The sequence below is a fragment of the Oreochromis niloticus genome, linkage group LG7 (assembly GCF_001858045.2).
Source record: "Oreochromis niloticus isolate F11D_XX linkage group LG7, O_niloticus_UMD_NMBU, whole genome shotgun sequence".
In the NCBI taxonomy this organism is placed as follows: domain Eukaryota; kingdom Metazoa; phylum Chordata; class Actinopteri; order Cichliformes; family Cichlidae; genus Oreochromis; species Oreochromis niloticus.
In genome coordinates, this window is record NC_031972.2 from 37,844,890 (window position 1) to 37,871,469 (window position 26,580).

General features: G+C 41.8%; 3 protein-coding genes and 1 long non-coding RNA gene across 5 annotated transcripts; 3 read left to right on the plus strand and 1 right to left on the minus strand.

The window, feature by feature from the left end:
* The first annotated feature begins 11 nt into the window (after positions 1-11).
* Positions 12-9,263, plus strand: LOC100706233 (drebrin-like protein A). Of its 2 annotated transcripts, none has more exons than XM_003453604.5 (15): positions 12-669; positions 744-799; positions 1,980-2,092; positions 2,640-2,714; positions 2,786-2,929; positions 3,182-3,259; positions 3,356-3,507; positions 3,614-3,668; positions 4,353-4,418; positions 4,958-5,063; positions 5,147-5,347; positions 5,695-5,763; positions 6,925-7,019; positions 8,034-8,103; positions 8,977-9,263. In XM_003453604.5, the coding sequence occupies exons 1-15, from the start codon at positions 587-589 to the stop codon at positions 9,111-9,113; spliced, it is 1,500 nt and encodes a 499-aa protein (XP_003453652.1). In that variant the 5' UTR covers positions 12-586; the 3' UTR covers positions 9,114-9,263. The 2 variants fall into 2 exon arrangements, with proteins under 2 accessions (XP_003453652.1, XP_019216992.1); XM_019361447.2 differs by having other exon boundaries at positions 5,701-5,763.
* Positions 9,264-10,189: 926 nt separating this feature from the next.
* LOC100706497 (cytochrome c oxidase subunit 5B, mitochondrial) lies at positions 10,190-12,623 on the plus strand. The gene is made up of 4 exons (XM_019361449.2): positions 10,190-10,345; positions 11,156-11,226; positions 11,863-11,962; positions 12,137-12,623. The coding sequence occupies exons 1-4, from the start codon at positions 10,249-10,251 to the stop codon at positions 12,247-12,249; spliced, it is 381 nt and encodes a 126-aa protein (XP_019216994.1). The 5' UTR covers positions 10,190-10,248; the 3' UTR covers positions 12,250-12,623.
* Positions 12,624-16,751: 4,128 nt separating this feature from the next.
* On the plus strand, positions 16,752-20,188 carry LOC100706771 (cytochrome c oxidase subunit 5B, mitochondrial). Its single transcript, XM_019361450.2, has 4 exons — positions 16,752-16,909; positions 19,389-19,459; positions 19,606-19,705; positions 19,835-20,188. Exons 1-4 carry the CDS (start codon positions 16,813-16,815, stop codon positions 19,945-19,947), a joined length of 381 nt encoding a protein of 126 aa, XP_019216995.1. The 5' UTR covers positions 16,752-16,812; the 3' UTR covers positions 19,948-20,188.
* A 1,565-nt stretch (positions 20,189-21,753) lies between these two features.
* Positions 21,754-24,796, minus strand: LOC112847291 (uncharacterized). The gene is made up of 3 exons (XR_003220748.1): positions 24,296-24,796; positions 24,087-24,206; positions 21,754-22,345 (listed from the first exon to the last, which is right to left on the minus strand). It is a non-coding gene; the product is annotated as an uncharacterized LOC112847291 (long non-coding RNA).
* Between the last annotated feature and the right edge of the window lie 1,784 nt (positions 24,797-26,580).

A 26,580-nucleotide genomic window follows, 5' to 3' on the forward strand; every position in this document is an offset into this window, starting at 1 on the left:
GATTCAAACGAGGCGCTGCTCTGTGTTTACCCGTTGCCATGGTGAATGCTGGTGTCAGAGCTCCATTGATCATGGCTTTCATAGTCTCGTTAACCTGCTGTCTGCCTCTCAGGTGGGAGGGGTCGTACGGGTGAGGCTATAGAAACAGAAAGACGGAGCGATGGGGTATTTTTTTTTTTTTTTTTGAAGAACATTTATCCCATTTCTTCTAGTTTCACTTGTTTTTGTGCTTTTTGAAGGTTTTCAATTTTTTTTCCTTCTGTAAAAAAAACAAAACAGAAACTCAGGTGAGCGGGTGTGGCAAGCTCCGCCCCCAATAAGCCAACAATAACACAGCTCACACCCTGTTCACTGTAATACACAGACACACTCCCTGCTGCAGAGGCTCACATGATACACTCACCTGTGTCCTGTTGCTGCTGAGCACAGGTGTGTAGGTGGGAGGAGTCACCTGGGGAGAATGCGGTCAGTCAGGTTTGGGTCCTCCGACCCGTCCGGTTAGTCTCCTCAGAGCTGAGCTGAGTTGGCGCCTGTGGGAGGTTTGCCACAGTACTGCTGGGTCGCTGCTGCCGTGCTGTGGAGGAACATGTCTGTTAATCTAAGCAAGAACGGAGCCGCGCTGATGGCCGCCTACAAGGAGGTGGTGGACGGCAAGTCTAACACAGACTGGTGAGATAAAGTTCACCCGTGTGTCTGTCCACACCTAAATCTGCTGCACACCCACACCTGTCTGTCTGTTTCAGGGCGCTGTTCACCTACGAAGGAAACACCAACGACCTCCGAGTGGCACAGAAAGGAGGTAAGCGTTTGGATCCAAACTTTTGATCCCTCTGAATTTATTTCCTGTGGATTTCCCCTCACTTCCTGTTTTATTTTCAAGGTCACATCCTCTGTTCTTTGCTGTCCTTCCTCTCTGACTCTTCTCTCTGCTGGTTTCCTGCTGTGTTTGGACCTGGGGAGATGTTTGAGGTGTTCTTGCACTCCACCCTGTTTCTTGACCTCAGTTTGACCTTTTTCAGCAGTGCTGCAGTCTGTCCCTCTGACTGCAGCACTGCAGCACTTTACATGTGTAAACCCTAAGACTTCTTAATGTAAGACAGCCAAGTTCAGCTTTTTCCACATGATGATCATCATGACTGTAAGAAATACACTCGTCCAGACTGTCCGAGAATATAAAACAAAGTTGTGTTCATCACGGAAAATGTCCTTTTTGTTTGGACCCACTGTAAAAACAGACATTTATATAGAACACATGTCAGCGTCAGCAGCAAAAAACATTTAAGAGTCCAAACATTTATCTCCTCCTGGAGGCCGGATTGGAGGCTTTACTGGGTTGATTTTGGCCCCCAGGCCTTATGTTTGACTCCTCTGGTCTGCTCCCAGCGTGTTTTCTGTTTCTGAGGGTTTCAGGTTAAAATCCAGGAGCAGACCAACTGCATGCAGAGTGGTGTTTGCACTAATACACTAAAAGCTTATTATTAAATATGAAGCAAACATTAACAGTATGGTTATTACAAGCATTCAGCTTGTACCAACAAGTTTCAGCAGCAGAATGGAGCAGAGGCTGCAAGCGAAATATACCTGCGAGTGAAAGCAAAGAAAACCACTGGGCTCACGGCTGTGAACACTGGTACAGCTGGCGTGTTGAAGCACACAGATAAGAATGTGCTGCTCTCAGGTGGGAAAAAAAAGTTTTACAAAGCAAAAGTTGCTCAGCGCTCCAAACTGGTTTGTGCAGCTGAGAAATGATGCAATGACATCACCGGCATTAAGAGTGTCAGAGGAACGTCTCCAACAAGCTGTGGAGGGTTTTTCGTACAGCACCAACCTCTTTATGTGTTACACAGGACGTGCACGCAGGAACACCAGCGTAAACCACCCTCATTTCTGCCACCATGACCCTCTGATCTCCAGTCTGACCTTCAGGTGTCTGCGGTCTGATCTAAATGAGATCATGTTCTCCTTTGTGTTTTGTGTAGATGGAGGGTTGGAGGAGATGGTGGAGGAGCTGAACAGCGGGAAGGTGATGTACGCTTTCTGTCGAGTCAGGGACCCGAACTCTGGACTGCCCAAATACGTCCTTATAAACTGGGTAAGACCGGCTTTAACTCAAGGCTTTTTTTCCTGAAGGTTTTCTTTTTTCTGAAAACCACAAACATCTGAAGATTTCAGTGTGGACGTGAAGCTCAGGACTTCTTCACTGTGAGTAATCCAGACCGTTATTGAGTGAGCTCATGCTGTGGACGGATCATCTCAGACCTCTGGGGTGAAGTTTGGCCGGTTTCAACATCTTCTTCCTGTCACATGACAGGAAGCCCCTCAACATGAACTTTTTTAACCCCCATCCTCCATCTTCAGCCTGCTGATGTGTTTATATTAGCCTAGCTACCGGGTAGCTCATCGTTATATGTCCAATTCATTCCATCTTCGATCCTTCAGTCAGAACATGACGTGTCATCGTTAGATGGAAACTAGCCCTCCGACTTCCTCCTAAAGTCTGGCAGAGTCTGCGAGGGTAAACAGTCCATATCCAGCTCTGAGATCCTGTGGAGAGCTCTGCAGACTTTACTTTCTATGAGTGTCAGTGATGGAAAGATGCTACAATTACAGGATTGAATGGATGATTTTTGTTTCCTCAGACAGGTGAAGGTGTGAAGGACTCTCGGAAAGGACAGTGTGCCAATCACGTGAGGACCATAGCAGATTTCCTGAAGGTGAGTCTGGCCACTTTTTCCTGTTAATGTTTGTGAAGAGCTGCGTCATTAACACATATGTGACATCACAGGGAGCCCATGTGACTGTAAACGCCCGTGCGGAGGATGACGTGGACCCAGAGACCATCTTGGCCAAAGTGGCCAAAGCGTCCGGCGCTAACTTTAACTTCCACAAGCAAACACAGGAGTACAGAGACGTTCCCAGAGGACGGGTGGTAAGATCACTTCACCTGAATCGGCAGCACAGCCTAGTTTTACCATCCAATAAGCCAATATTTCATCTCACAGTGCAATCCTACCCCTGCATGAACATTAATGTAGATCTGCTTCACAGCTCAAACACTTCTGTCCACAGAGAGAGAACGCTGGAATAAAGAATAAATAATCAGGGTTGCGCACAGAGAAGAAAAACAGGACATTTCTGTTTTTAAAAGTATAATTCCTGAGCCTTTTCTCTCATCACGCAGGGTTCTGTGTACCGCAAAGTCAACGCTGTCGAGGAAATCCAACAAATCAACAAGGATGACTTCTGGGTCAAAGCTCAGGTTCAGTTTCAACTCTGAGTCCCGTCGCTGAGATTGTACCACAGGTTTCAGTCAGCAAAGTCACATGACTCTCTATTTCTTCTTCTTCTCCTTCAGAGGGATGAAGAAATGCGTCAAAAGGAGGAGAACATTCGAGCAGAACAGGAGAGGCAGAAGGCGGAGAGGGAGAGGAGGGACATGGAGGAGAGACAGTCGAAGGAGAGGGAGAGGATAGCGAGAGAGAGAGCTCAGCAGATCGAACAGGAGAAGTGAGTCAGACACACAAAATCACAGAAAAACACACAAAGTCACAGAAAAACACATAAAAATCACAAAAACTCATGAAGAAGACACTTAAAGTGATTTGTGTTTCAGGCTCCGGCAGAAGCAGAGGGAGGACGAGGAGCGAGAGCAGGAACAGCAGCGTCGGGTAAGCTCAGCTTCAGCTCATTGATCCTGATTTATTCCCTGTGTCGGTTCAGTTTATGCATCACATTACTGCTCCTGATAAATTATAAATAAATCAAATAAAAAACAACAGTTTTTATTTGTTCACAAACAGATAATATAAAAGCCAATATTCAACATTACTATTTAATCGCATTTTTAAAAAATGATAAAAGATAAATAAACAGAAATATAAAGGGGCGAAAATCCTGAAGTACACAAGAATAAATTCAAACATAAAAGAAGTTATTAAACTGAAAACTATTTCAGATAATGAAAAGTAAATAAACAGGAAATAATGGAAAGGGTAACATTTTTTAAATTACCCAACAATAATGACATAGATATTAGTAAATTAATTAATTTTGAGGCTAAGAGAAAGATGTTTTTAACTTTTAAAGAATAAGTTAACTTATGTATTTAATTCATAAATAAATAAAATAATATTAAGAAAGTAAAAAGTACTGGAGGAAATTAAAGGAGAATCAAATTTTCTGTGTTTTATGCGTCTGGATTTGTAAAATGTCAAATAATATTGATTATGAGTCATTTCTTTATTGAAACTTGATTTTAAATCCTTTTGGCAAATCACTGAGGCAGAGAAGTCTGTGTTGTGTGATGTTAAAAGTATATTTAATGTGATGTATGAAAGATTTGTGTGTTTTAGAATGAGCAGCTGGAGAACAGGAAGATGACGGGAATCTCCGCTGCTGCCTCGGTGCAGAAAGCTAACGTGAGCGCAATTTTGACCATAAGTTTCTGTAACGTTAATATCTGCTCCTGTTTCTCCCTCTAAATGTTCATTATTTATTTTCACACAGCATTGGAAACATAAAAAATGATCATACAGGTTTAACTTTTTTCTTATTCAAGCTTTGGTTTTTTTTGATCAGCTGGATGGATGGCTCTGGATACTACATTACCCATGAGCTTCAGCGACTGACATAATGTTCTCAAAACCAAATACACATTTTAATTGAGAATTCACAATGATTCAATCTGAAGATGTTAAAACAACAGAAATGAGTATTTTCTTGGCGATTTGTTTACATTTGTTTGGCTCTGTGATTGTACGTGCCCACCAAGATGCATCATGGGAACTGTAGTCTCCTTCAGATGTTTACTTCTACAGCCTGGAAGCCTTTACATTTTTTACTGTAAGCCAAATTGAGATAATGAAGAGGAAGAGCTGAATTACAGAAGCTGAAAAGTTGCATTGTGGGAAGTGTAGGATTCTGCCTCTTTACTTTAACGTCACTGTTTCATTCACAGGAGGCGAAATCTCTGATTTCTCAGAGAGCGTTTAATCCCAGAGACATCTTTAAGCAGAAGGAGCAGAGCTTTGACGCTGGCGACACACCTGCTGCATCCAGACCCGGTAAGAAACATGATGATGATAATGATGAGGACGATGATGATGATGATGATGATGGTGGTTCACCTTCATGTTTCCCCCTGCAGGGAGGCTGCAGAGTCCGTTTCCATCGCAGAAATCGTTTGAGCGAGACGTCCCGGTTCAGCCTCGGTTTCCACCGTCCTCTCCTCCAGCAGTGACCCCCCTGTCTCCAATTACATCTGCCTTACCTGTGATGCCTGTCTCACCTGTTGCAGCTGCCTCCACTACAGCACCAGAGAGCGCACACTCACCTGTGCAGCCTGCAGGTGAGACATATTGAGACAGCTTTTCAACTGCAGGAGGTTCCCAGGAGGAACCACAGTTCTTTGGTGTAGAACAGAAAAAAAAAATAAAGCAAGTTTTGTGGAGTAACCATTGTTCTCACAGTTCTCAAAGTTAACCAATGGCTTTGTTTTTTAAAATTTAGCTTTGGCAAAAATACTTTCAAGTTTAGGAGTGGATTTGTGTGATGAGTAGAAAACTCGTGTTCTTCAAAAAGTTGAGTCTGGAAACCTTTTTTTATGTATTAATTTCATTTAACTGATTAGTGACCTGAACTGTGAAATACCCGCGTGTTGTGTGTATGACATGAAATAAGAAGTCTCTCCTGCAGACACAGGTGCTGGTTATGGTGACGAAGACGAGTGGTCAGATGATTTTGATGAAGATGAAGCTGCACAAGGTGTGAACTTTAAAGTTATTTCATTTTAAACTGTTGTTTTGTGTAATTTTGATCATTTATCAACAATCAGAGTAGTTTGAATTAGGTTTTTTTTTTTTATCTTTTTCTTCCTGTAAGACCTTATTTTATATGATGGTTTTTGTAAAGAACATTTTGACACTAAGCTAATCATTGTTATTATTATTAGCATGCACTCACTTTGCCACTAACATTAACACCCACAAAAATCACTCCCCAGTACATTTACATAATACTTTATACTTCTAGTATACTACGTTTCAGAGTTTTCTTAGTCTTATAACTGCAAGTGAGATTGCTGCAGATACTAGCTGCAGAACAACACCATATCAACTTAATTCCATTAATTAGTCAATGAATCTAATGTTCAATACATTTAAAACTAACAGACATCTCAACAATAATTAAAACAAACAAAGTAAACCTAATAACAATCTGAAACCACAGCAAAGAGTCTGAATACATTAGAAAACATTAAAGTAGAGTTTAAAATGCCACTTTTATCCATTTCAAATTTAATCTATAACACTGTGAAGTGAATAATTATGAATTTTTCCTCAGTGGTGCTTTTACGTTTGAAACATTAAAGACAAAAACAACAAAGTAATTAAATATGTTAAATACTGGAAACTACTACTGTTTAAAGAACTTTGTTATATTTTCTCATTTTTTGATTAATAAAATTAATGAATTTGAACTATTTTACATATCGAGTAAGAGTCACAGTCAGAGTTGGTGAGTCAGTGAATTTTTGAGTTTGCAGCAGCAAATGATGGACGTTAGTTGAAATAATTTGCAGTTATTCTGTGTTTGCTCAATCATGTTTACAGCTCACAGCTTGGGTTTTGTTTCGTTGACCTTCATGTTAGTAAAGCTGTGACTCCACGAGTGTAGCACAGCGCTGGTTAGATAGACGTATGATTTGTTCACTGGCTATATCAGAATCTCAGACTATGGGTAAAATTCATAGTAAAATTTCTGTAATTTCTGTTTTTTGAGGGTTGTAGTGTGGTGATAGTTAGTGTATTAGAGTATTAATACTTTATCCTGTTGGTACTTTTGATTCTTCTCTCACTGTCCTGGAAAACAAAGAACACTTTTTCATCTTTAGTATTTAAAACCTGTGATTTTTATAATGTGCAGAGGGAAGTCCAGCTCAAGATGATCCGTACATGGCACCGCATTCAGCCGGGAGTAACGAGGACCTGTATCAAAACGTTTCCCAGCATGCACCTGCAGTAAGTCCACTTCAGTTAGTCCAGCAATCAGCACTTAAACATAACTTCATCATAAGTACATTTACATGTACAACACTCCCATTAAATATTTTCTTTAGAAATTAACAAAGTATTCCGATTCTGATTCCCCCTTAACGTCCTACTAACAGTTTGAGAAATGTGTCTGAGTCAAAAAATGACCAATAGACCTGAGACTTAGTGGGTGTATCTCTGTGGACTCGAGTAAGTGCAGCGCTGAGTTTGAGGTTGTTTGGATGACTAGATCTCAGACTTTGGCTAAAATTTGTTCTCTGTTAGAATAAACTGATGCAGGGGGAGGCGTGTTTGTTCGGATAATTTTCTGAAGATGATATCCCCAAGTTTAATCATAGCAAAACACTAACCTAAACCAGAGCATCTAACTCTACGTTTAACCCTGACCCCAAGATTGAACCTTCAGTCAATCCTTTTAATGTGTCCCACCTCGACCAAAGAAATCATAAACAGGATTGTGTTTTGTAAAATGATGCAAAATCCCTAAAATTTGCTTACTATGACTGAGAGCGCTCTGCACAAGAATTCCAATGTGCCTTGACTGTTGGTTTTATGCACAAATGGCAAATAAAGAACCTTGAAATGGGAAACATACTTTGAACATGCCTCAATCAGAAAATGTTTCATTTAGCATAAGAAATAATTGTGAATTTCCAGTAAAGCACTATTTAAATAAATGCTCTTCCAGCTGTTTCTGTTTACTTTTCCAGATGTTTGTTTTCTCATTCCAACTTTTTTCAGATATATTGGTACCATTAGATTCAGAAGGAGCTCATATTTGTCATGAAATAACATACACATAAGTTCTTGGCTTCTTAGTTCATGAATACCTACATTTTATAGGCGTGTTTATTGAGGTGATTTATGTATTTATTTAATCTTTTTTGGCAGATTTGGTCCTCCAGTGTTTGAGTAAAATGTTATTGAATGAAATGATTTAAAATGCTGTTTAAATGTAAATTAGCTGTTTTTGAATTTCAGGCTAATAGTATTAATTGGGATGGCAGTGGACAAGGTATCTGTGCCAGAGCTCTGTACGACTACCAGGCTGGTACGTACACACACACACACACACACACACACACATACATTCATGTTTTTGGTAGTTGTGCGGTCCATCGCCTTCTCTGTGACTACTGAGGACCATCGCGTCTTGTGGTCTAACATACCTGAATGAAATTGGAAAGAATCCCGAGTGTTGTTCACCATACTGATATCATGAGAATACAACTTTTGTGATATCACAACGACATTATTGTAACTGAGTTTGCACTGGGCCCTCTAGTGGCCTGTGAAGGTACAGCGATGATTCACAGTAAATATGTGACATGTTTTTATTTATCCATTTATTTGGTTTGATTATCAAATAATTATCAGTTATAGAATATTAATGATTAAATGCTTAACTATTTAAAAGCATTCAGAATTAATTAATTAACAAAACTGTGGAATTTTCAATTCAATTTTTAATAAATTTACCTGCAAATATTTAAACAAAATGTATTCTGTATTCTTCAATTGAGGAAAAGTGTTTAAATGAACCACTGACTGTCATGGGGGAAAAGCTGTTAAAGAAGGATGAATCTCAATAAATGAATCAACAGAAGATCAAATCAAATCTGTAAAAACAGGATAATACTTTTTCTTGGATGTAAAATAAGCTTGCAGCGGTCTTACATTTGGAAAGAGCTTTTGTACCTCCACAGTGCAGTAAGCCATCCAGTTTGGTTATTATTTATCACATTTACCTGGTGAAACACTGAAATTTTGTTGTTTTACATACAGATCTAAAGTCGAGTATACAGAACAGTTTCTTTCATTTCTTTTTTTAAATGCTTGTAATTTGAAACTTGAAACTCTTGAAAGGTGTTTCTAGATAAACCTTTAGTTTAACTGAGTTTTCTCTCTTTCCTCTTCCTCACAGCGGATGACACTGAGATCACCTTTGACCCTGATGACATTATTACTCAGATAGAAATGCTGGATGAGGGTTGGTGGAGAGGTTATGGACCTAATGGGGAATACGGCATGTTCCCGGCTAATTATGTGGAGCTTATCTAGCTTTCATTGGCTCATTGTCCTGTTAATTTTAATAAAGCTGGAGGTTATTTCAGATGGATATTTTACTCACACAAACTTGTTCAGCATCACTGAATTAATAAACCTTTGTAAAAAAACAGTAAACAATAAATACAGTCATTTTCAAGTGCAGTTTGGATATTGCTCTTATTTTTTTTCTTCCATTTTGGGCAGTCTTGCTAATTAATAAATATTAAGAAGCATAAATTAGGTTCATATAGAGCCTTTTAATAAACTCAAAGTTGTTTTACACACAAAAGTCAAAGGCCTCAGTGAACAGGTGGCATTTCAGCAGATACAGGGACTGTGGACCTCAGAGGGGGGCCTGCAGAGCATCTCAAGGGGGGACACACAGCATGTGGTGATGCTCCTGTGTTCTTCAGGCAGTCACTGACTTTCTTACAAAACATATTTTAAAAAATGTTATTTTGTCCAGATAGTTTGGAGTCTCTGAAAATGTGGGAAGAACTGTTAATATGACTGCTCTTCAGTCAGACTTTCCGTCAGAATGGTTTCAAATATAAAAACTGTCTTTGTCCGAACAGTTCTTCAGTTCCCCTGTTTTTTAATTATTATTTTTATTTCCATACCTCCTTGAAATATCCATGTCAACATTCATTTAATTGATTATTTTATATTTATTACAATATTATTTTTTGTATTGTTAATTTTTTTTAATGTCTGTCCTTAGTTTTAATGTTGTCATGTTTCATGTCTGTCTTTTGTGTTTTATTACCTGATTTGAGCAGACTGTACTGTACGAAGGAGTATCATGGTCACATTAAGAAAAAAAAATTAAGTATTTTGAGAATAAAGTTGAAATGTGGAGATGATCATTGTTGTTTCAAGACAAACTGCCATGTTTGCTGTAATTTCTACAAACGCCTAGATGAGTTAGATGAAACGAACTGATCAGCCGTCCTGTGATCCATCATCCATCCTCTTTATAGTACGAGGCTGTGACCATCGATGACCATCTGCCCATGACCAGCTGTTTCCTTGTTAGGCTGTTTCCTTATTTGTACTGAATAAAGTTTGTTTGTTTTTTTAAAGCAGCACGATGCGACTCTGACGTCATTTCCGTGCGCCCAGCCTCCCTGACAGTGAAGAAGGAGAGATGGCTGCAAGGTTACTGCTCCGCTCCGCCGCTAGAGCCGCGGTGGCCTGCCACTCTGCCCGGACCCCCGCTCTGAGCCGCGGCATGGCGGCAGGAGGTGAGCAACGAGCCTGCACAGAATACCCGGTACCCGCTGGGAACAGGCGGCTAGAGAGGGTTTAATCCGCGGGGAGGACGGAGGACGCCGAGCGCTTCCTGTCCCGGTGACGCCTCCTCTCGGACCAGACTTCATTTTAATATCCTGCGATTTATTAAAAACAGTGTTTCGACTGATTGTTTGACTTGTAGATTTAAAAAGTCTTAATTTATCAGAATTTAGTAATCATGACGGTCAATACGGTGAGATTTAAAACCTAAAAACTTTTATGTCTGAAATAATTAACGTGTCATGTTTTAACCTTCTCCGTGAAGGTCCCGGAACGTCTTATCGGTATGAAGATTAAACACATGAAAGAGTAGAGGAAGTTGTCATTGGTGTTGGGTTTGCCGATCGAAGTGATCAGTAAGATTGTAATGGTATCGATAAACATACAGTTTTAACATAACGTTTTAACTTGCAGTTTCCTAGAAACGTGAATAATTTGTATGTTGTCTGGAACAGCTAAAGGGAGTGATCAATTAATTTTTAAGGTGCTCTGTGTGACCATGACTGACGATGATCAATGAAGTGAATCAGAGTGACGTGAATGAAAACATCAGATCAAACATTTCAGCTTTACACTGAGATGTTTTCATGTCAGAGATACGTGCTGCTTTATGTTTCACAAACTCAGCAGCTCACTGAGGTCATAAGAACCTGTAATAACCGGTGCTGCAGTCATGTGACCCACAGGAAGTCCACACATTAGCCTGTTCTGATGATCTGTGTTTGCTTTGAAGCTTGTTAATCACACTGTGCTGTTCACAGGGATTCCCACTGATGAAGAGCAGGCCACAGGGCTGGAAAAGGTCATCATGAAGGCCATGAAGCAGGGCGAGGTAAGACGGAGCCCCGACGCACAGGAAATCTGACATCATGTGTTCCAGAAACATGAAAAACTTAGTGTTTAAAAAAACAGCAGTAGAAGAGCGCGATGCTGATTCATCTAAACGCAATATTTCACACAGACCAGAAATTTAAATCAAGATTAAAATCATTAAAAATCAAATTTGAGTAGAAATGAGCAGACTCAGGCCGTCGGTGTGTCGACATATTTCAGCAAAACTATAAAACATTTTAATTTTGAATAGTTACTGATTTTGTTATTCATAATAATATTGCTTTTTCATATTTCTTTTTAGTATTGTTGGGCTTGTTTAAGGTTGTGTTATTAATTGTTAATGTATTCTCGATTATTTGTTTATTTATTTTCATACAGCAGTTATTTGATTAACATTAGTTTTCTGTGTTTTGCCTTTTTAATAATGATTAATAATTATTTTGTAGTATTTTCACTGCTCTGCTCATTTTCAGATATTAATATAAATTAATCTGTGTTTGCAGCTCAGTCTCAGCTGACCTGAGGTCAGCCTCTGAGTCGTGTGAATCGTTCTTGATGAACAATAAATTTTGAAATGAAACTGATGCTGAATACTGTCATGCCCCGACTCACCTGACTCCTCCCCCTCTTGTAGGACCCCTACAACATGATGAAGCCAAAGCACTATGCAGGCTCCAAGGCCGACCCCCACCTAGTTCCCTCCATCACGAACAAGAGGATTGTGGGATGCGTGTGTAAGTTGTTGTTTCCTTTGTGAAAGCGTGTGTGAGCGTCGGCCAAGACTTTCTCAGGCGAGGGTTAAACTCGGCCCTGGGCTTAAAGATGGGCGGGGCTTAATCCTCATCGGGGAAACCTGAGCGTGCGTATGACCTGCAGGTTAGGGTTCTCACCCAGTTTCTTGTGTGCAGGTGAGGAGGACAACACAGCCGTGGTCTGGTTCTGGCTCCATGAGGGCGAGGCCCAGCGCTGCCCATCCTGCGGCGCCCACTACAAGCTGGTTCCCCATGAGCTCCCCCACTGACCCACCACCACCTCCTCCTCCTGCGGAGCGAGTGGCACTGTCCGCTTCCCGCCATCTCCTACTTGACGTACCTGCTGACCTCATCAGTCGTTGCTTACACGTTACATGTACTCGGGATCAGACACGTTCGGGGAACAAAGAGTTTCTTCAGACATTTCCATTCAGTCAGTTTACACACACACTTGTACTGCACACGTTACACTCCTCCCATCTCCCAGGAGCAGCCAATAAACTTAACCTTCTGTTTGTGGGCATCTCTTCTTCCTGTTTTTCTTAGTTAACCATGATTAATGTGTTTTACATCAAACTTCTGGACTTGTGCTTGTAGTGTGAGTGAACTGTTCCTTTAACAATAAAGTTCTGTTTATCCTGAATCAGCTGAGTCAGTCTTTTTATTACCATATTTATGATGTTACGGATACAGCAGCAGCTGCTGGTGGTAATATCGACATGCTTACATAATAATGACCAGAACAGCAGCATGTGGTAGTTATGACGCTGTGATGACGGGACTGCAGTGAACGTCCCACTGAGCCTGAAAAACAAGGTCACACTTTATAGTGCAGCACATGACTGAAGCCGTAATAACTCTGTGATTAAATAAGTAACTTATTTTATATGAAGTTATTGTGTAATCATTTACCTACAAATACTTAATACTAGGAGGTGAGCAGTCAGGTTACACAGGAGATAAATCATTACACTAAGTTTATTTAAGCAGTGCGTACATTCAGCGGGTTTACAGAAACACTGTATTTACATATTACTTCATAAGTACTCTGTATTTTTCAGGGCGTGGGCAATATCCATGGATTAACCTTGCCTAACTTCCAGGTGTTTTATTTTGCTGTACATGCCTTTTAAAAGTTAACAGTGATGGTGATTATGGAAGATTTAGTGAGACTTGTCTCCATCATTATAAAGTCACATACGCCCTGCACTTATATAATTATTTCTTTACTTCCTGTAAAAATGTGTTATTCTATCTTTAATGATGTAACATCATCACACTGTAATTTCAAAACACACTGAAATCCTGTGTAACTGCCTCTCACCCATGTGCTTCATACAATAATAATCAAAAGACTAAGCACTGAAATATTAAAAACTGAAGCTCCACCTGTGTGGATGATGTCACTGATGGTGGATGATGCTGAGCTACTGATGAAAACAGTGGAAATATTTCCATGTCTGGTGGTGGTGGAGGTGTGGTCTTTGGATCAGCAGGCTTGAGGGCCAGTGCCAGGGAGGCTGGCATGCCAGCTGCAGCTTGTCAAATGTTCACATTTTTCCTGTGTGGTGTGATATGGAGACAGTTGGAAAGCTGTCTGGAACAGTACTGATCAACAGTAAAAGCGGTTAACAAGCACGCTTGTTGCGAGTGGTGACTGAGGTTCCCACTGGTTCTCTAACATGCAGCTGACTGATCACAGGTCAGAAATCTGATCGTGAGCTCTTGATCAGGCCTATCTGAACACACTGATGACCTTTGACCTTTTAGTGTGAGCGGTTTAAAGTTTCTGTGTGAGAAACACAGACCTTATAGTATCATATCGCCCCATTAGAGCACTTCACTCTCAGATTGCAGCCTTATTTGTGGTTCCTAGAGTATTTAAAAGTAGAATGGGAGGCAGAGCCTTCAGTTTTCAGGCCCCTCTTCTAAGGAACCAGCTCCCAGTTTGGATTCAGGAGACAGACACTATCTCTACTTTTAAGATAAGACTTCAAACTTTACTTTTTAATAAAGCATATAGTTAGGGGTGGATCAGGTGACCCTGAATCCTCCCTTTGTTATGCTGCAATAGGTATGGATAGGATAGGAGCTGCTGGGGGATTCCCATGATGCACCAAGTGTTTCTTCTTCACTCACTATTGTTTGGACACCTCTCTGCATTTAATCATTAGTTATTATTAATCTCTGGCTCCCGTCCAGAGCATGTCTTTGTCCTGTTTTCCTCCCCTCACTACCAACCAGTCGCAGCTAAGCTTGGTTCTGCCGGAGGTTTATTCCTGTTAACAGGGACTTTTTCCTTCTCACTGTCGCTGTTCAAGTGCTTGCCCATAGGAGGTCATATGATTGTTGGGTTTTCTGTGTATTATTGTACAGTCTTTACCTTACAGCATAAAGCACCTTGAGGTGACTATTGTTGTGATTTTGTGATATTTAAATAAAAGTGAATTGAATATTTCTGTTTAGCCTCAATTCTTTTACATTTTTTTTTCAACAAATAAAAGGAACAAACACATTTTTTCTAACTGGACACGCCCCAAACGTGTGAGTGTAAGTAAAGCTCTCTGAGATTTAAATGTGCTTTAATTATTGCTTCGACAGTCATCAGGGAGCGCAACTGTGAACAAGAACACCAGGGAGGAGGGAGAGAGGAGAAAACAACAGGTGTGTGTATGATTTATTTCATCCCATCACATATCACAGGTTAAACATGTAAAAATGAAGAGCATGATACTGGATATGCAGTGAGCATCATAGAGAATTCATAACAGTCAGCTTATTTCCATAGTGGACACTCTGAAGGGCTCAGCTGGAGAAGAGGTGAAGAACATAAATGTATGAATATTTACAAAGTTATTTGAATATGATCCTGTCTTATCAGTTTTCAGTGAACAGACCAAAAACCATCACAGACCCAAAATAATCAAACAACTTTTTGTATTCACTCGAAGCATTTAACAAACTTTATTCTGAAATGAGCTTTTTGACATTTATTCTCTGATATTTGGTCGTCAGCTCGAGTCTCCATTAATGGGAATATTTCTTGATTCAACTTTTCTTCTGTTTGCATCAAATTCCATGAAAATCAAATCAAAGTGTGAGAGTCCCCTGATAATCATATTCTACAGAAAACATGCAGACTGTAGAGTATTTACACTCAATATGTTCATTTGTTCCCTTCAACCAATCAGTTCATCAAATAAAATCAGTCGCTGATTCAGTTTGATTGACAGGACAGATGATCAGAGGTGCAGAGTTTTTACCACCGTCTTTGTTACAGGGACAGAAGAATGGGTGGAGTTTGTGAGTGAAGGAGCAGCCAGTAAAGGAGTGGATAAGAGCTGCAGGACCTACATCATAAAAGGATACTAGACCCTCCTCATAATCCACAAACACCCCCACCTTCTCAGGGCCAGGCTGAAGATAGAGGGGGACTGAAGGGTCAGTAAGAGCTTTGTATTTATTTCCATTCCTCAATGCTACAGTCCAGAAACCATTCTGAGGAGTCGCTGTGATTTTTCCCTTCCTGTTGATCGACTCTCTGGCCACTCCTAAAGTCCCCTCAGTCTTTCCTTTAAGCTGAACCTTAAAGTAAAATCTGCCTGAAAAGAAACTCTGCTTTCCTAGAAGACCAGCACACTGAGAAAATCTCACTGGGTTGTCTGGAAGTTTCTTCTTCACATCACTACTGTGCACTTGTTTTCCATCATCACACCGGATGAGATTAGGATGTGCTCTATCAGGATCCAGAGTCACTGTCCGTTACCTATTGCACCTCCTCTCTGTATGCTGCCTCGTCATTCTTGTTGATGAGACCCACCACAGTCGTGTCATTGGCGAACTTGATGATGTGGTTCAAACTGTGTATTGCTGCACAGTCGTGAGTCAGCAGAGTGAACAGCAGTGGGCTGAGCACACAGCCCTGAGGGACTCCAGTGCTCAGTGTGTCTCTGAATGTAGGCAAAACAAAAGAGATGACTGTTGACTTAACGAGAGCACGGAGAGATCACTGTCCACTTAATATCAATGGATCGATGGATCCTCTGTGATGGTCATCATGAGCACCAAATTCCTTGGTGTCCACCAGGTGGAGAACCTCTCCTGGTCCCTCAACACAAGCTCCATAACTAAAATGGTCCAACAGCATCTCTACTTCCTGCAGAAGCTGAGAAAAGCCCAATCCCCACCATCCACTCTCACAATCTTGCACATTGCACTTTATGTAGTCCTGTGTTGATTGTCTGTTATATGTCACATATAGCACCATGTACTGCAGTGGTACAGCACTGTGTACATGGTTGAAATGACAATAAAGCCATTTGACTTGTCTTGTCAAGCTGAACTATTGTCTGGTCTGACTGATGATGTGATTAGTTGTGTGTCTTATTTTGAAAGAAATATTCACACGTTACCATAGCGACCAGAGAGGAGGATGTTACTCTCAATGGTGTTGGCGCATTTCAGGAGGAAGCTGCTAATAAAGTTACACAATTACATACTGAATTCGTGTTTATTATTATATTTACAAAATACCACAGTTTTTGTCTTGGTCGTATCATTTTATTTTGTTGTATTTATTCGCGACACCTTTTACCCTTAAGGCTTTGTCGGGCTTTCTTTGTAGTGCAACCGGAGGCATGCACCTGAGGACAGGTGGGCTGTAACACACACACATGAACCGTGATGCTGATGTAACTTCTCCTGAATCTGGAGATCCACAGGTGGCGCTAGTGCACCTCCAAGCTGCCAATAAAGAAAGAAGAAGAAGAAGAACTGTTCCGCAAATATGACGTCATCACAGATCGACCTAAGTGATCACCGAAGAAGGAGAAATGGCTGCAAGGTTACTGCTCCGCTCCGCCGTCAGAGCCGCGGCGGCCTGCCGCTCCGCCCGGACCCCCGCTCTGAGCCGCAGCATGGCAGCAGGAGGTGAGCTCGAGCCGGCACTGAATACCTTGAACCCGGCGGAAACAGGCGGTTTAGAGAGGGTCTAATCCGCGGGGAGGACGGAGAAAGCCGAGTGCTTCCTCTCCCGGTGACAGCGCCGCTCAGAAAAGACTTCATTCACAAAAGATATAAATGACGGATCGGCTCATTCTAAAACTTTTAAACGTTTAAACGGTCCAATCAGTAGATTTTAATAAACCCGAGTTCAGATCGGCACGCTTTAAAGGACGGAACACCGGAAATAGCCGCGGATAATTAGCTGTTAGCTGTTAATAGCTTAGCAGCGTTAGCAGTTTGTTAGCTTCGGGAGGTCAGAGTTAGATTGACAGACCACGTGACTTTCGCGCATTGCTTTGTGGGTACCCGTGGCAACAAAATCAAAACACTGCATGAAGCGCTAATATTTCCAGCACCGGTAAACATTAATTCTGCGGTCTTAATCCCTACTTACATTTTATTTGCCCCAAAAACAGTAATGTACAAAACGACGGAGAACACGGCAGGCAAAAAAAAAAGGACGAGGAAAAAATTTTGTTGTGAAAGTTGTGAAAGGGCTAGACCCATACGAGCATACAGAGTGGAGTAAGGACGTTAGCGTGCTGCCCAACTTTCATCACGCACATATTTATTATTATATGGTCCTAAGTGTGACTGCATACACTCACAAGATGTTTATTAACTTCAGATCCCTGCAACAAGCCCAGGTCCAGTTTACTTTGGTGATTTGGACTATTCCATTTCACAGCTGTTGTTAAATTCTTTTCCTTTCTCCTGTACAGGCCAACGCAATCTATTTGTCGTTTCAGGTTGTAGTATTACACAACATTTTCAGATCTAATAGAAATAAAATGAGTGTTTCGTAATTCATTTAATTTATTGTCTGTATTTATAACTGGCATTATTGTTTCATTGTATTATAGAATCTTACAAGAAAGAGGCAAAATTGTATTCCATTATGCTTTATTAGCTGCTTCGGTGAAAAACAAATCAATAATGCAAAAACCCCCCCCAAAAACCCCAACAACATTGCAAAACAACATACTGGAAAACAGTTATTCATGACTTGATTGCTTCAATACAACCCTTGGGCACATATATGCGGAACGTTTCGTGGCTGTTTTGATATCGCTCTCTGTCTTAACCGATCAAATCTCGCTGTGGTAGCAGCTTTAAACTCGGTATGACCCAGGTTGATAGAGGGTGCCCAGTCTGGATCGCATTCCAGCATTTTGTAGGCTGGTTTTCCTACAAAACACAACAAACATTACCCCACAAAGCCACAGTGAACAAAGCAGCATAGCGCAACGAATTCAATTCAAATCAATGTAAGACTTATTTGTAACCTACATCAACAATTATGTTATGATAAATTACGTAATAACTACAACAGAAGACTTACCTTTGTGGAAATGCTTGGAGCAGACTAACATGTGAGCTGGAGTGTTCTGAGACGTTATATTTGGTCTTCGAATGGCTGCAATCCAGGCCATCCGTCGGCTCTTTCTTACTTCGGAAACATGGCTTGAACAATTTCTCTTCCACGACGTAATCCGATAAAAACAATCTCTTTACCCGTCGGCTTCCCGTGGCTGTCTTGCGACCGGCTATTGCAGTTAATAATACAACAGCTTCTTGCCATTTTTTGTTTCTTTTTATCGCTGTGTGACTGTTTTCATGTGAAAGCCTGCGTGCGCTAGTACCGCTTGCCACACGTTCCCAGAATCCTTTGCGGTTTTACCCCAGAATGACGTCACATTTTCAATCTCTATTATTAGTCAATTATTCAATTATACAAAACGCTCGGTTAATCGATTACATTACTGGTTTCAGTTAGTAATAAATGTCTTCTCTGGTTATAATTATTTAATCTAATAGATTATTGATTGATCGTTTATTTGGGAAAAATCTGCTCTGTGATGATTTTTCCCAAATAAACGATCACTTTCACCTGAAGACAGAATCTCACATAAATGTGTCTAAATAAGAAATGTAAAGAAGACATGAACAGGACGAGAAGATCTCAGACTGGCTTAAATTAAATGTTTAAAGAAGTCCCCAAAGTTTGATTCTGTTCATCTGGATGTTTCGTCACTCATCCAAGTGACTCCTTCAGTCTCAGCTGACTGCAGGTTTCCCCAGTCTTCTAAACAGTACATTTGCATAATGACTGAAACCACTGAAGGAACAGTCATTGACTGAGAACCTTCACAGACATTTAAACTTTGAGTTTTTCCTCATAAGTAAAGTATAATCTGAATTTTCTCCCTCAGCCTTGAATGGTTTTCTTGGCACGCTGTGAGGAACGTTTGATGCTTTATTTCTCATTTTTGTCAGTATCTTGTGAAACGATGACATAAACTTAAATACTTAAAAAAAAAAAAAAAAATCTGTATTATTTTTTTTAAACAAAGTATTGTTTTATGTGTATGGATGAAGATGAAGGCTGGTTTTGTGTTCACAGGGATTCCCACTGATGAAGAGCAGGCCACGGGGCTGGAGAAGGTCATCATGAAGGCCATGAAGCAGGGCGAGGTAAGATCGCTGAGGTCATTCAGCTCCGTTTGACCTGACAGGGTCTTTGGGGTATGCACATGAAAACGTATAAAGATAAACTCTGAGATGAAACTGATGTTGAATACCGTCATGCCCAACTCACCTGACTCCTCCCCCTCCTGTAGGACCCCTACAACATGATGAAGCCAAAGCACTATGCAGGTTCCAAAGCCGACCCCCACCTGGTTCCCTCCATCACCAACAAGAGGATTGTGGGATGCGTGTGTGAGTTGTTTTTTCCTGTGTTAAATTTGCCTCTGGGCTGAAAGGGGGCGGGGCTTATTCCTTATCGGGGAAACCGGAGCATGCATGTGACCTGCAGGTTAGGGTTCTCACCCAGTTTCCTGTGTGCAGGTGAGGAGGACAACACAGCCGTGGTCTGGTTCTGGCTCCATGAGGGCGAGGCCCAGCGCTGCCCATCCTGCGGCGCCCACTACAAGCTGGTTCCCCATGAGCTCCCCCACTGACCCGTCTCCTCTTCCTCCTGTGGAGCAAGTGGCGCTGTCCGCTTCCCACCTTCTTCTACTTGACATACCTGCTGACCTCATCAGTTGTTGCTTACACGTTACATGTACTCGGGATCAGGCACGTTCGGGGAACAAAGAGTTTCTTCAGACATTTCCATTCAGTCAGTTTACACACACACTTGTACTGCACACGTTACACTCCTCCCACCTCCCGGGAGCAGCCAATAAACTTAACTTCCTGTAAGCCCGCTGTCTGTGTCATCTGTTCCACCTGAACGTGGAAGTGTAGCTGTGAATTTCTCACCCAGCATCAGAATAGCAAACTGAGGATGAAAGAATGAAGTGTATCTGTATTCACTGTCAGCTCTGAGTTTATTTATACAATTTAAATATTAACAGACCTCTGTGGTTGTTTCTGTCTTGTCACATTAATGAATGTGTCAGATTACACATTACACAGATTATAGTGTGTGTTAGTGCTTTATTTTTGGACCACAGCTGCTGAATATATCAAGAAATGAAGAAAAAGGAAAAAAATGAAGATCAGAAAGTTATTGGTGCTAAATATGATGTACATAAAACCATAATACATCAGTGTTTTAACTTAGTTTATTCCAGTTCAGCTGGGTTTAGTGATTCAGTCTAATTTTTTTTTTTTTTTTTTTCCCGCCTGTCCCGTTTGGTTCTTTTGCCATCAGAATTATTGTCTAAAGGCAAAGAAAGATGCCCAACAAATTTACTTTACCAAATGGACCATCCCGGCCTTGCCGTATTGGTCTATTTGATTCACCTTTGCTTTTATTGTTGATTTTATTTTATCTTCACTTGCTACACACGGGACAGACATGACTGGGGGAAAGAAAAGGGAGAAAGAAAGAGAGCGGGGAAGAGGAACGGTGATAAAGGGCAAAAAACAAAAACAGACACAAAATACATATATCAATCACCTGTTGAGAAGGAAAAAAGAGAAAACAAGCAAAAAAAGAGTAATATAATAAACAACAACATCGCGATAATCTATGTGTATATAACAGTAAATACTAAATATTGAATATTATTGTGCAGCACACAGCGCACAGTGTTCTTTGAGGTAGGAGCCAAAAAGGGTGTAGTTTGTGTGTGTGAGCACCCATGTGTACACCTGTGAGCATGAACGCGCTTGTATTTAAAAGGTTCCTTCATGTAACAATCTGCTAGAGGGTGTGGGGAGCCACAGCCCCATCCTCCAGGGCATGAAGCAGGTATGGAGGAGATCCAGGCTCCAGACATCCAGAGGCCCTCAGAGCACAAGAGACCAAGGAAGACCAACAGAGGGGCAGCCGTGCCACTATCCCAGTAAGAGCTGAGGAGAGCCCCAGATGAGGGGCCACTCAGCAGCCCTGGAGCAGAAGCCAGGGGGGGTTGCAGTGACGTGCCCATGAGCTCCGCCGGCAACCAGCTGTGCCAGAGTGACCGAGCCCCAAGCTGAGAGGCCGAGGGCACCCCACCCCCGAAGGGCCCGAGCGAGCCCCAGGCTCCAGGCCCCGACAAGCAGCCACCAGGAGTGAGCCGGTGCGTACCTGGACACCCATCCCCAGACACAAAGAACCACCAATGCACCGATGTCTGAGGGCGTCTGCCATTGGCAGGGGGAGTGGTGGGGGGAGATAGGTCTTCATACCTTGGAGGGCCTGAGATGTCCCTAGAGAGGTGACATCTGATACCCAACCTGACATATAGAGACAGACAAACAGGCACACACAGATACAAACATCCATTCCCACCCTCATGCTCTCATATGCAATTGCTCAGCACTCACCAAACATGGAGACAGACATAAATAGACACTGTACACACAATCACACTTCCCAAGCGGACTCTAAGCCCCAGGTGTATAGAGTGTAATGTGACAAAATGTGGAAAAATTCAAGGGGGCGGAATACTTTTGCAAGCCACTGTACGTCACATGAACTGGAGACCTCAGACGATGGAAGCCAGATCACAAACACTTTTACCAGAATCATTCAAAACTGCTCAGTCGATGGGATTAATGAAATTTAGGATGAACTGTAGATGAATAAGGTACAGATTATAGATGGATTATAGATTAAATATAGATTATAGATTGATTAAATATATTTGAAATGTAATCTCCAGATGCTGTAGTCACTGCTGAGCCTCTGGCAGCAGGGGGCACTTCTTGCTAACAGAATCTAAAGTGTTTCGTACATGATGCGATGAAGACACTGAGTCCTGTTCACAGCAGTGATGAAGTGGATTAAAGAGCCTGCTGGCGTGAGGCGAGGTCCGAGACGTCAGCGCAGACACGGGTGAGTCTTTTCACAGGACAGAAACCCATCAGATCTGCAATGATCGCTGTGGCAACAATATGATGAGAGTCTCCAGCTTCACCCTGATGCTGATGGAAAAAGTACCAAGAGAGGAAAAGCAGGAAGATTCATCCTATCATATCATTCTGAACGATGTCCACCCAAACCAAATGATACAGGAACATAATTAATCTGCTTGCTTCAGATTGACTCTACGTGCATGCAATCACATTCATACAGCAGCGTGTATAATAGTGATGTGTCGGTCGTGAACGAAATGGCTCTTAGAGCCGGATCTTTGACGTGAACGACGCCAGCCGGCTCCTTATCGCGAGCCGTGGGTTTTTTTTTCTTTCTCTCACCCTCTGTCGCACTTTTTTTCAGCTTCACTCCGCATTTCGAGCCTTGTGCTTTGTGCTGGGCAGAGGGGGGAGGGGCGGTAGTTACACTCGCAGTAGCACAGAAACAGAGCGGGAGGGAGAGACAGAGAAAGAGAGCCAGGGACAACAACGTCACATTAGAAAGGTATAGTAATCATCCACAACTATTTTCAGTTGCAGATGATAAAGGATTCAGAAAGTTTATTCATGCAGGCCCATATGACAGAGAATGTGCATCTTCTTTTTGTTTTCATATTTTAATTTATATTTAATTGTGTTGTGGTTTGCAGTGTTTTGTGTTGTTTCATTTTAAATTTGTTTAAAAGGAAAAAGCTGAAAATTTAAATAGTTAAAAGTTGAACTGTGACTAGTTGGTTTTTGAATTATATGATTTATTTATTACATTTTATGTGAAGTGAATAAACAAAAGTATATTTACGGTGGCCAAACTCCAAACTACAAAACACGTAAAAACTCCAAAACACGTACAAAAGACAACAGAAGTGCTCCAGGATGCTAGGCACAGTGTTGAGCTTTTGTTACCTAGTGGCTACACAAGCCAGGAAGTACCAACGACCTTATTTGGTGTGTGGTAGTAACAGGTAAATGAACATTTTTTTTAAATTATTTGAATATATATGAGTGCTTGTGTATAAATACACAAACAATACACATATGCTTTCAATTGTGTAATTTAAGTGATCTAGGTAGCTCTGTTTTGGAAGTTCAGTTAACTCTAGGAATGCGTTTTGGAGTTTGTACATGCTTTGTCTCTAGGGGCCACCACATATATTTATATATAAACATATATAAATAAAACCACTTTTTTTTTTACATTAGTAATTCCTTTTGTGCATAATTTTATATTATTGTTAATAATAAATTAATTAAAGCAACAAAACAACCTGAAGAGCCGGTTCTTTTTAGTGAGCCGAGCCAAAAGAGTCGGTTCTCTAAAAAGAGCCGGAAATCCCATCACTAGTGTATAAACACACTGTCTGAGGTCATATCAGTCCTCTAAAACTGCTGAATTATGTAAAACTTTCTACAGCAGAACTTTGTTAATGATGATCTCCATTTCCGTAAGAGCGACGCTGCTGTGTTGGTGTGTGTCAGCTCTTCCTCTTTTATTTTGGTGACAGGTTTTTCTTTTACTTCCTGTGTTTCTTTCCTGGATTCATGTCAACTGTCTTCCTGGTCCTCTTACTCGGTGCATGTATATCTGCTGTGAGTGTCCCTCTCCCTCGATGCTGTGCTCCCTCGCTCAGTGATTCTGGGTATTTTACTTGTCAATGAATTTTCATTTCATTTCCTAATGGATTAATGGATCAGAGGCGTGTCAGTCTCCTGATTGGAGTCTGAGAGGATGATACAAGTGAGATGAGGTCAAGAAGAGCACACAGATAACACCTGGAGCTGCCGGATGAACGTGGAGGAACACGTTAAATACCTGACGTGGTAGAGCCGACATGAATGTTGGTATTACAGCAGTTCCGCAGCGAGGAGCTCAGTTCAGGTGATCTCGTCCTCCATGTTGGCTCCTGAGACCTCAGGCAGATTTCAGGTGAAGCTTTAAAGTTCACAGGAAACAGCAAAGGTCACAAAACTGAGGTCTGAGGAAGCAGCCAGACCTGTTTGAGTCAGAAGGTCCAGTCTCACCTGCACTGAACGGACCAGCATCACAGAGGAGAAGGTCACAGGCGAAAGCAGGACGTCTGATGGTGCCAGCGATGCAGCGCTGGGGAGCCTCAAATGAGCTGAGCTCACACTGAGAGTTTGTGAAAGTTGCTGGTGGTGACACTCACTTGTGCTTCTTTTTCTAGTATGAACATTTTACAGAGGTTAAATTTAAGAGGTTAGGCTTCTTCACACTGACAGAAAGGAGACTGGTATGATCCAGTTCAGGTCTGAGTGAGCTGTATGTGGCGCATCATGTAGAGTAAGTTTGACATCCTCGTCTTGGACGGTCTGTTAGTACAGTGACCTCACAGCAGCCTTATTATTGGCCACATGATGTCATTAGAAATGCTCCAAATGGCTCCAACAGCGCAAACACGATCCAGAGGTCCAGTTCAGGTGAAGCTAGTAGACAGTTAGCAACTACGGCCACCTGTGTCACCATCAACCTGTCTGTGAAAGAAGCCACGCCGCTAATAATGCAAAACAAGTGAGTTATAAAAGCATTCTATCCCATACAGGTGTAAACATGTTTGTTTCTGCTGTAAAGTTTTAACATGGGAGTCTATGCGGACGGACTCACTGCTGCCTCTGCTGGACGTCAGAGGAACTGCAGTTTTGGAGCTTCATCCTGCAGGTCTGGTGTGCGTCTGAGGAGGTCACGGCACATTTATCTCAGGCGCAAAGACTCGGATTTTAAAAGCTAAAGTCTTTACACACAAACACACACACACAGACACACACAGACACAAAAACACACACAAGCCCGTTCAGCTATCTTAGTGAGGACCTTCATTGACATAATGGTTTCCCTAGCCCCTTACCCTAACCCTAACCATTAAAAATGAATGCCTAACCCTAACCCTTACCCTAAACCTAACCATAACCTAATTGTATCCCTGAAACTAAAACCACATTTTGAGCCTCAAAAATGTCTTAAAATTTGTGAGGACCGGTGTGTGTGTGTCCTCACAAGTGACTGTTGGTTCTCACAAGTATAGTAGTATGCAGATTTCGGTCCTCACAAAGATAGCTAGACAGGAACACACACACACGTGTGGATTACAGTCAAAGGTGTTTGTGTGTGTGTGTGTGGGGGGGGGGGTCTTGTCATGACCCAGCTCGCCCTTCTTGACCTCTGTTACACTCCTGGGAGCTGCACACGATGGAGATCTGCCTAGTTTCCAACTGTGTGTGCAACATTAGACACATAGAGCTGCTTCGCTCCTCCTGCCTGTGCAACCAAACAGCACCGTCTCCAATCATCTGCTGTTTCCTTGGTTACCTGTAATGGCGCACATGCACACACACACTCTCCTCGCTCTGGCGCTGCTGTAATACCAACATTCATGTGTGTGTGTGTCTGTCTCTGTGTGTATGTGTTTGTGTGTGTGCGTGCTCTTTCTTGTGGTGTTTGGAGTCTTCCTGCTGTCTGTGCTGTTCACTTAAAAAAGGTTTAAGATCCAGGTGTTAAAGAGTTCTGCACAGCTCCCAGGACACAACTGTTGTTACTGACACCGGTGGCCATTATCTGAACTTCAGGTGAGCTCACCTGTGCGGGTTTCCTTCAGTGTCTGATGGCAGCAGCCTGACTGCACAGCAGTGAGCTGTGTGGGGATAAACGAGAGAGCTCTCTAGCCTCCAATGCCACCTCCTCAGCCTCCTGAAGGGGCCCGCTCAGCAGAGCCCTGGTTCATTTCTTCTCTCTGAGATCCACCGAGCCACCGAGCAGAGGTTTGAGCAGTCTGAAGGAGCTGTGCGCTTTGATTTCACTGCAGGTTTCAAGTTTAACTTAGATCAAAACATAAGAATGGTCACCCGTGTGGCTACAGTCTGGAACTTTACAGCTAATGACTTCATTATTTATCAGTCATCAGATTACGCAGATATTTTTCTAACACTGTCTCTGAGAAAATCATTTATTAAAGTCAAGTTTTGAATTCATTTTTCTTGTGCACAGACTGCAGCTCAGCTTAAAAAAATAAGACTTGAACATAAATATTACCTATAATTAGAATCATTCACACAACAGGCAATGCGCCTAACAGTAAACACATTAAACAGGTGAGTTATAAAAAGCTTCCAACCATACAGCTGTTATGAAGGAGGAAATGATCTATATAGTTTGTGTATCAGACTGTAAACACTGCTGCCTCTGCTGGACATCAGAGGAACTGCATTGTTGTTCAGCCATAGAGACTGATGCCTGAGCAGTTAAAAGAGCAAATACTAAGAACTCTAACCTGTGAAAAGCCTCTTCAAACCAC

Bases quoted from the DNA above. Each gene is read 5' to 3' on its own strand.
- LOC100706233 (XM_003453604.5), top strand. From the start codon at position 587: ATGTCTGTTAATCTAAGCAAGAACGGAGCCGCGCTGATGGCCGCCTAC. The intron at 3,508-3,613 runs GTGAGTCAGACA...TTTGTGTTTCAG, and splicing joins CAGCAGATCGAACAGGAGAA to GCTCCGGCAGAAGCAGAGGG. The intron at 3,669-4,352 runs GTAAGCTCAGCT...TGTGTGTTTTAG, and splicing joins AGCAGGAACAGCAGCGTCGG to AATGAGCAGCTGGAGAACAG.
- LOC100706497 (XM_019361449.2), top strand. From the start codon at position 10,249: ATGGCTGCAAGGTTACTGCTCCGCTCCGCCGCTAGAGCCGCGGTGGCC. The intron at 10,346-11,155 runs GTGAGCAACGAG...TGCTGTTCACAG, and splicing joins CCGCGGCATGGCGGCAGGAG to GGATTCCCACTGATGAAGAG. The intron at 11,227-11,862 runs GTAAGACGGAGC...CCCCTCTTGTAG, and splicing joins AGGCCATGAAGCAGGGCGAG to GACCCCTACAACATGATGAA.
- LOC100706771 (XM_019361450.2), top strand. From the start codon at position 16,813: ATGGCTGCAAGGTTACTGCTCCGCTCCGCCGTCAGAGCCGCGGCGGCC. The intron at 19,460-19,605 runs GTAAGATCGCTG...CCCCTCCTGTAG, and splicing joins AGGCCATGAAGCAGGGCGAG to GACCCCTACAACATGATGAA. The intron at 19,706-19,834 runs GTGAGTTGTTTT...TCCTGTGTGCAG, and splicing joins GAGGATTGTGGGATGCGTGT to GTGAGGAGGACAACACAGCC.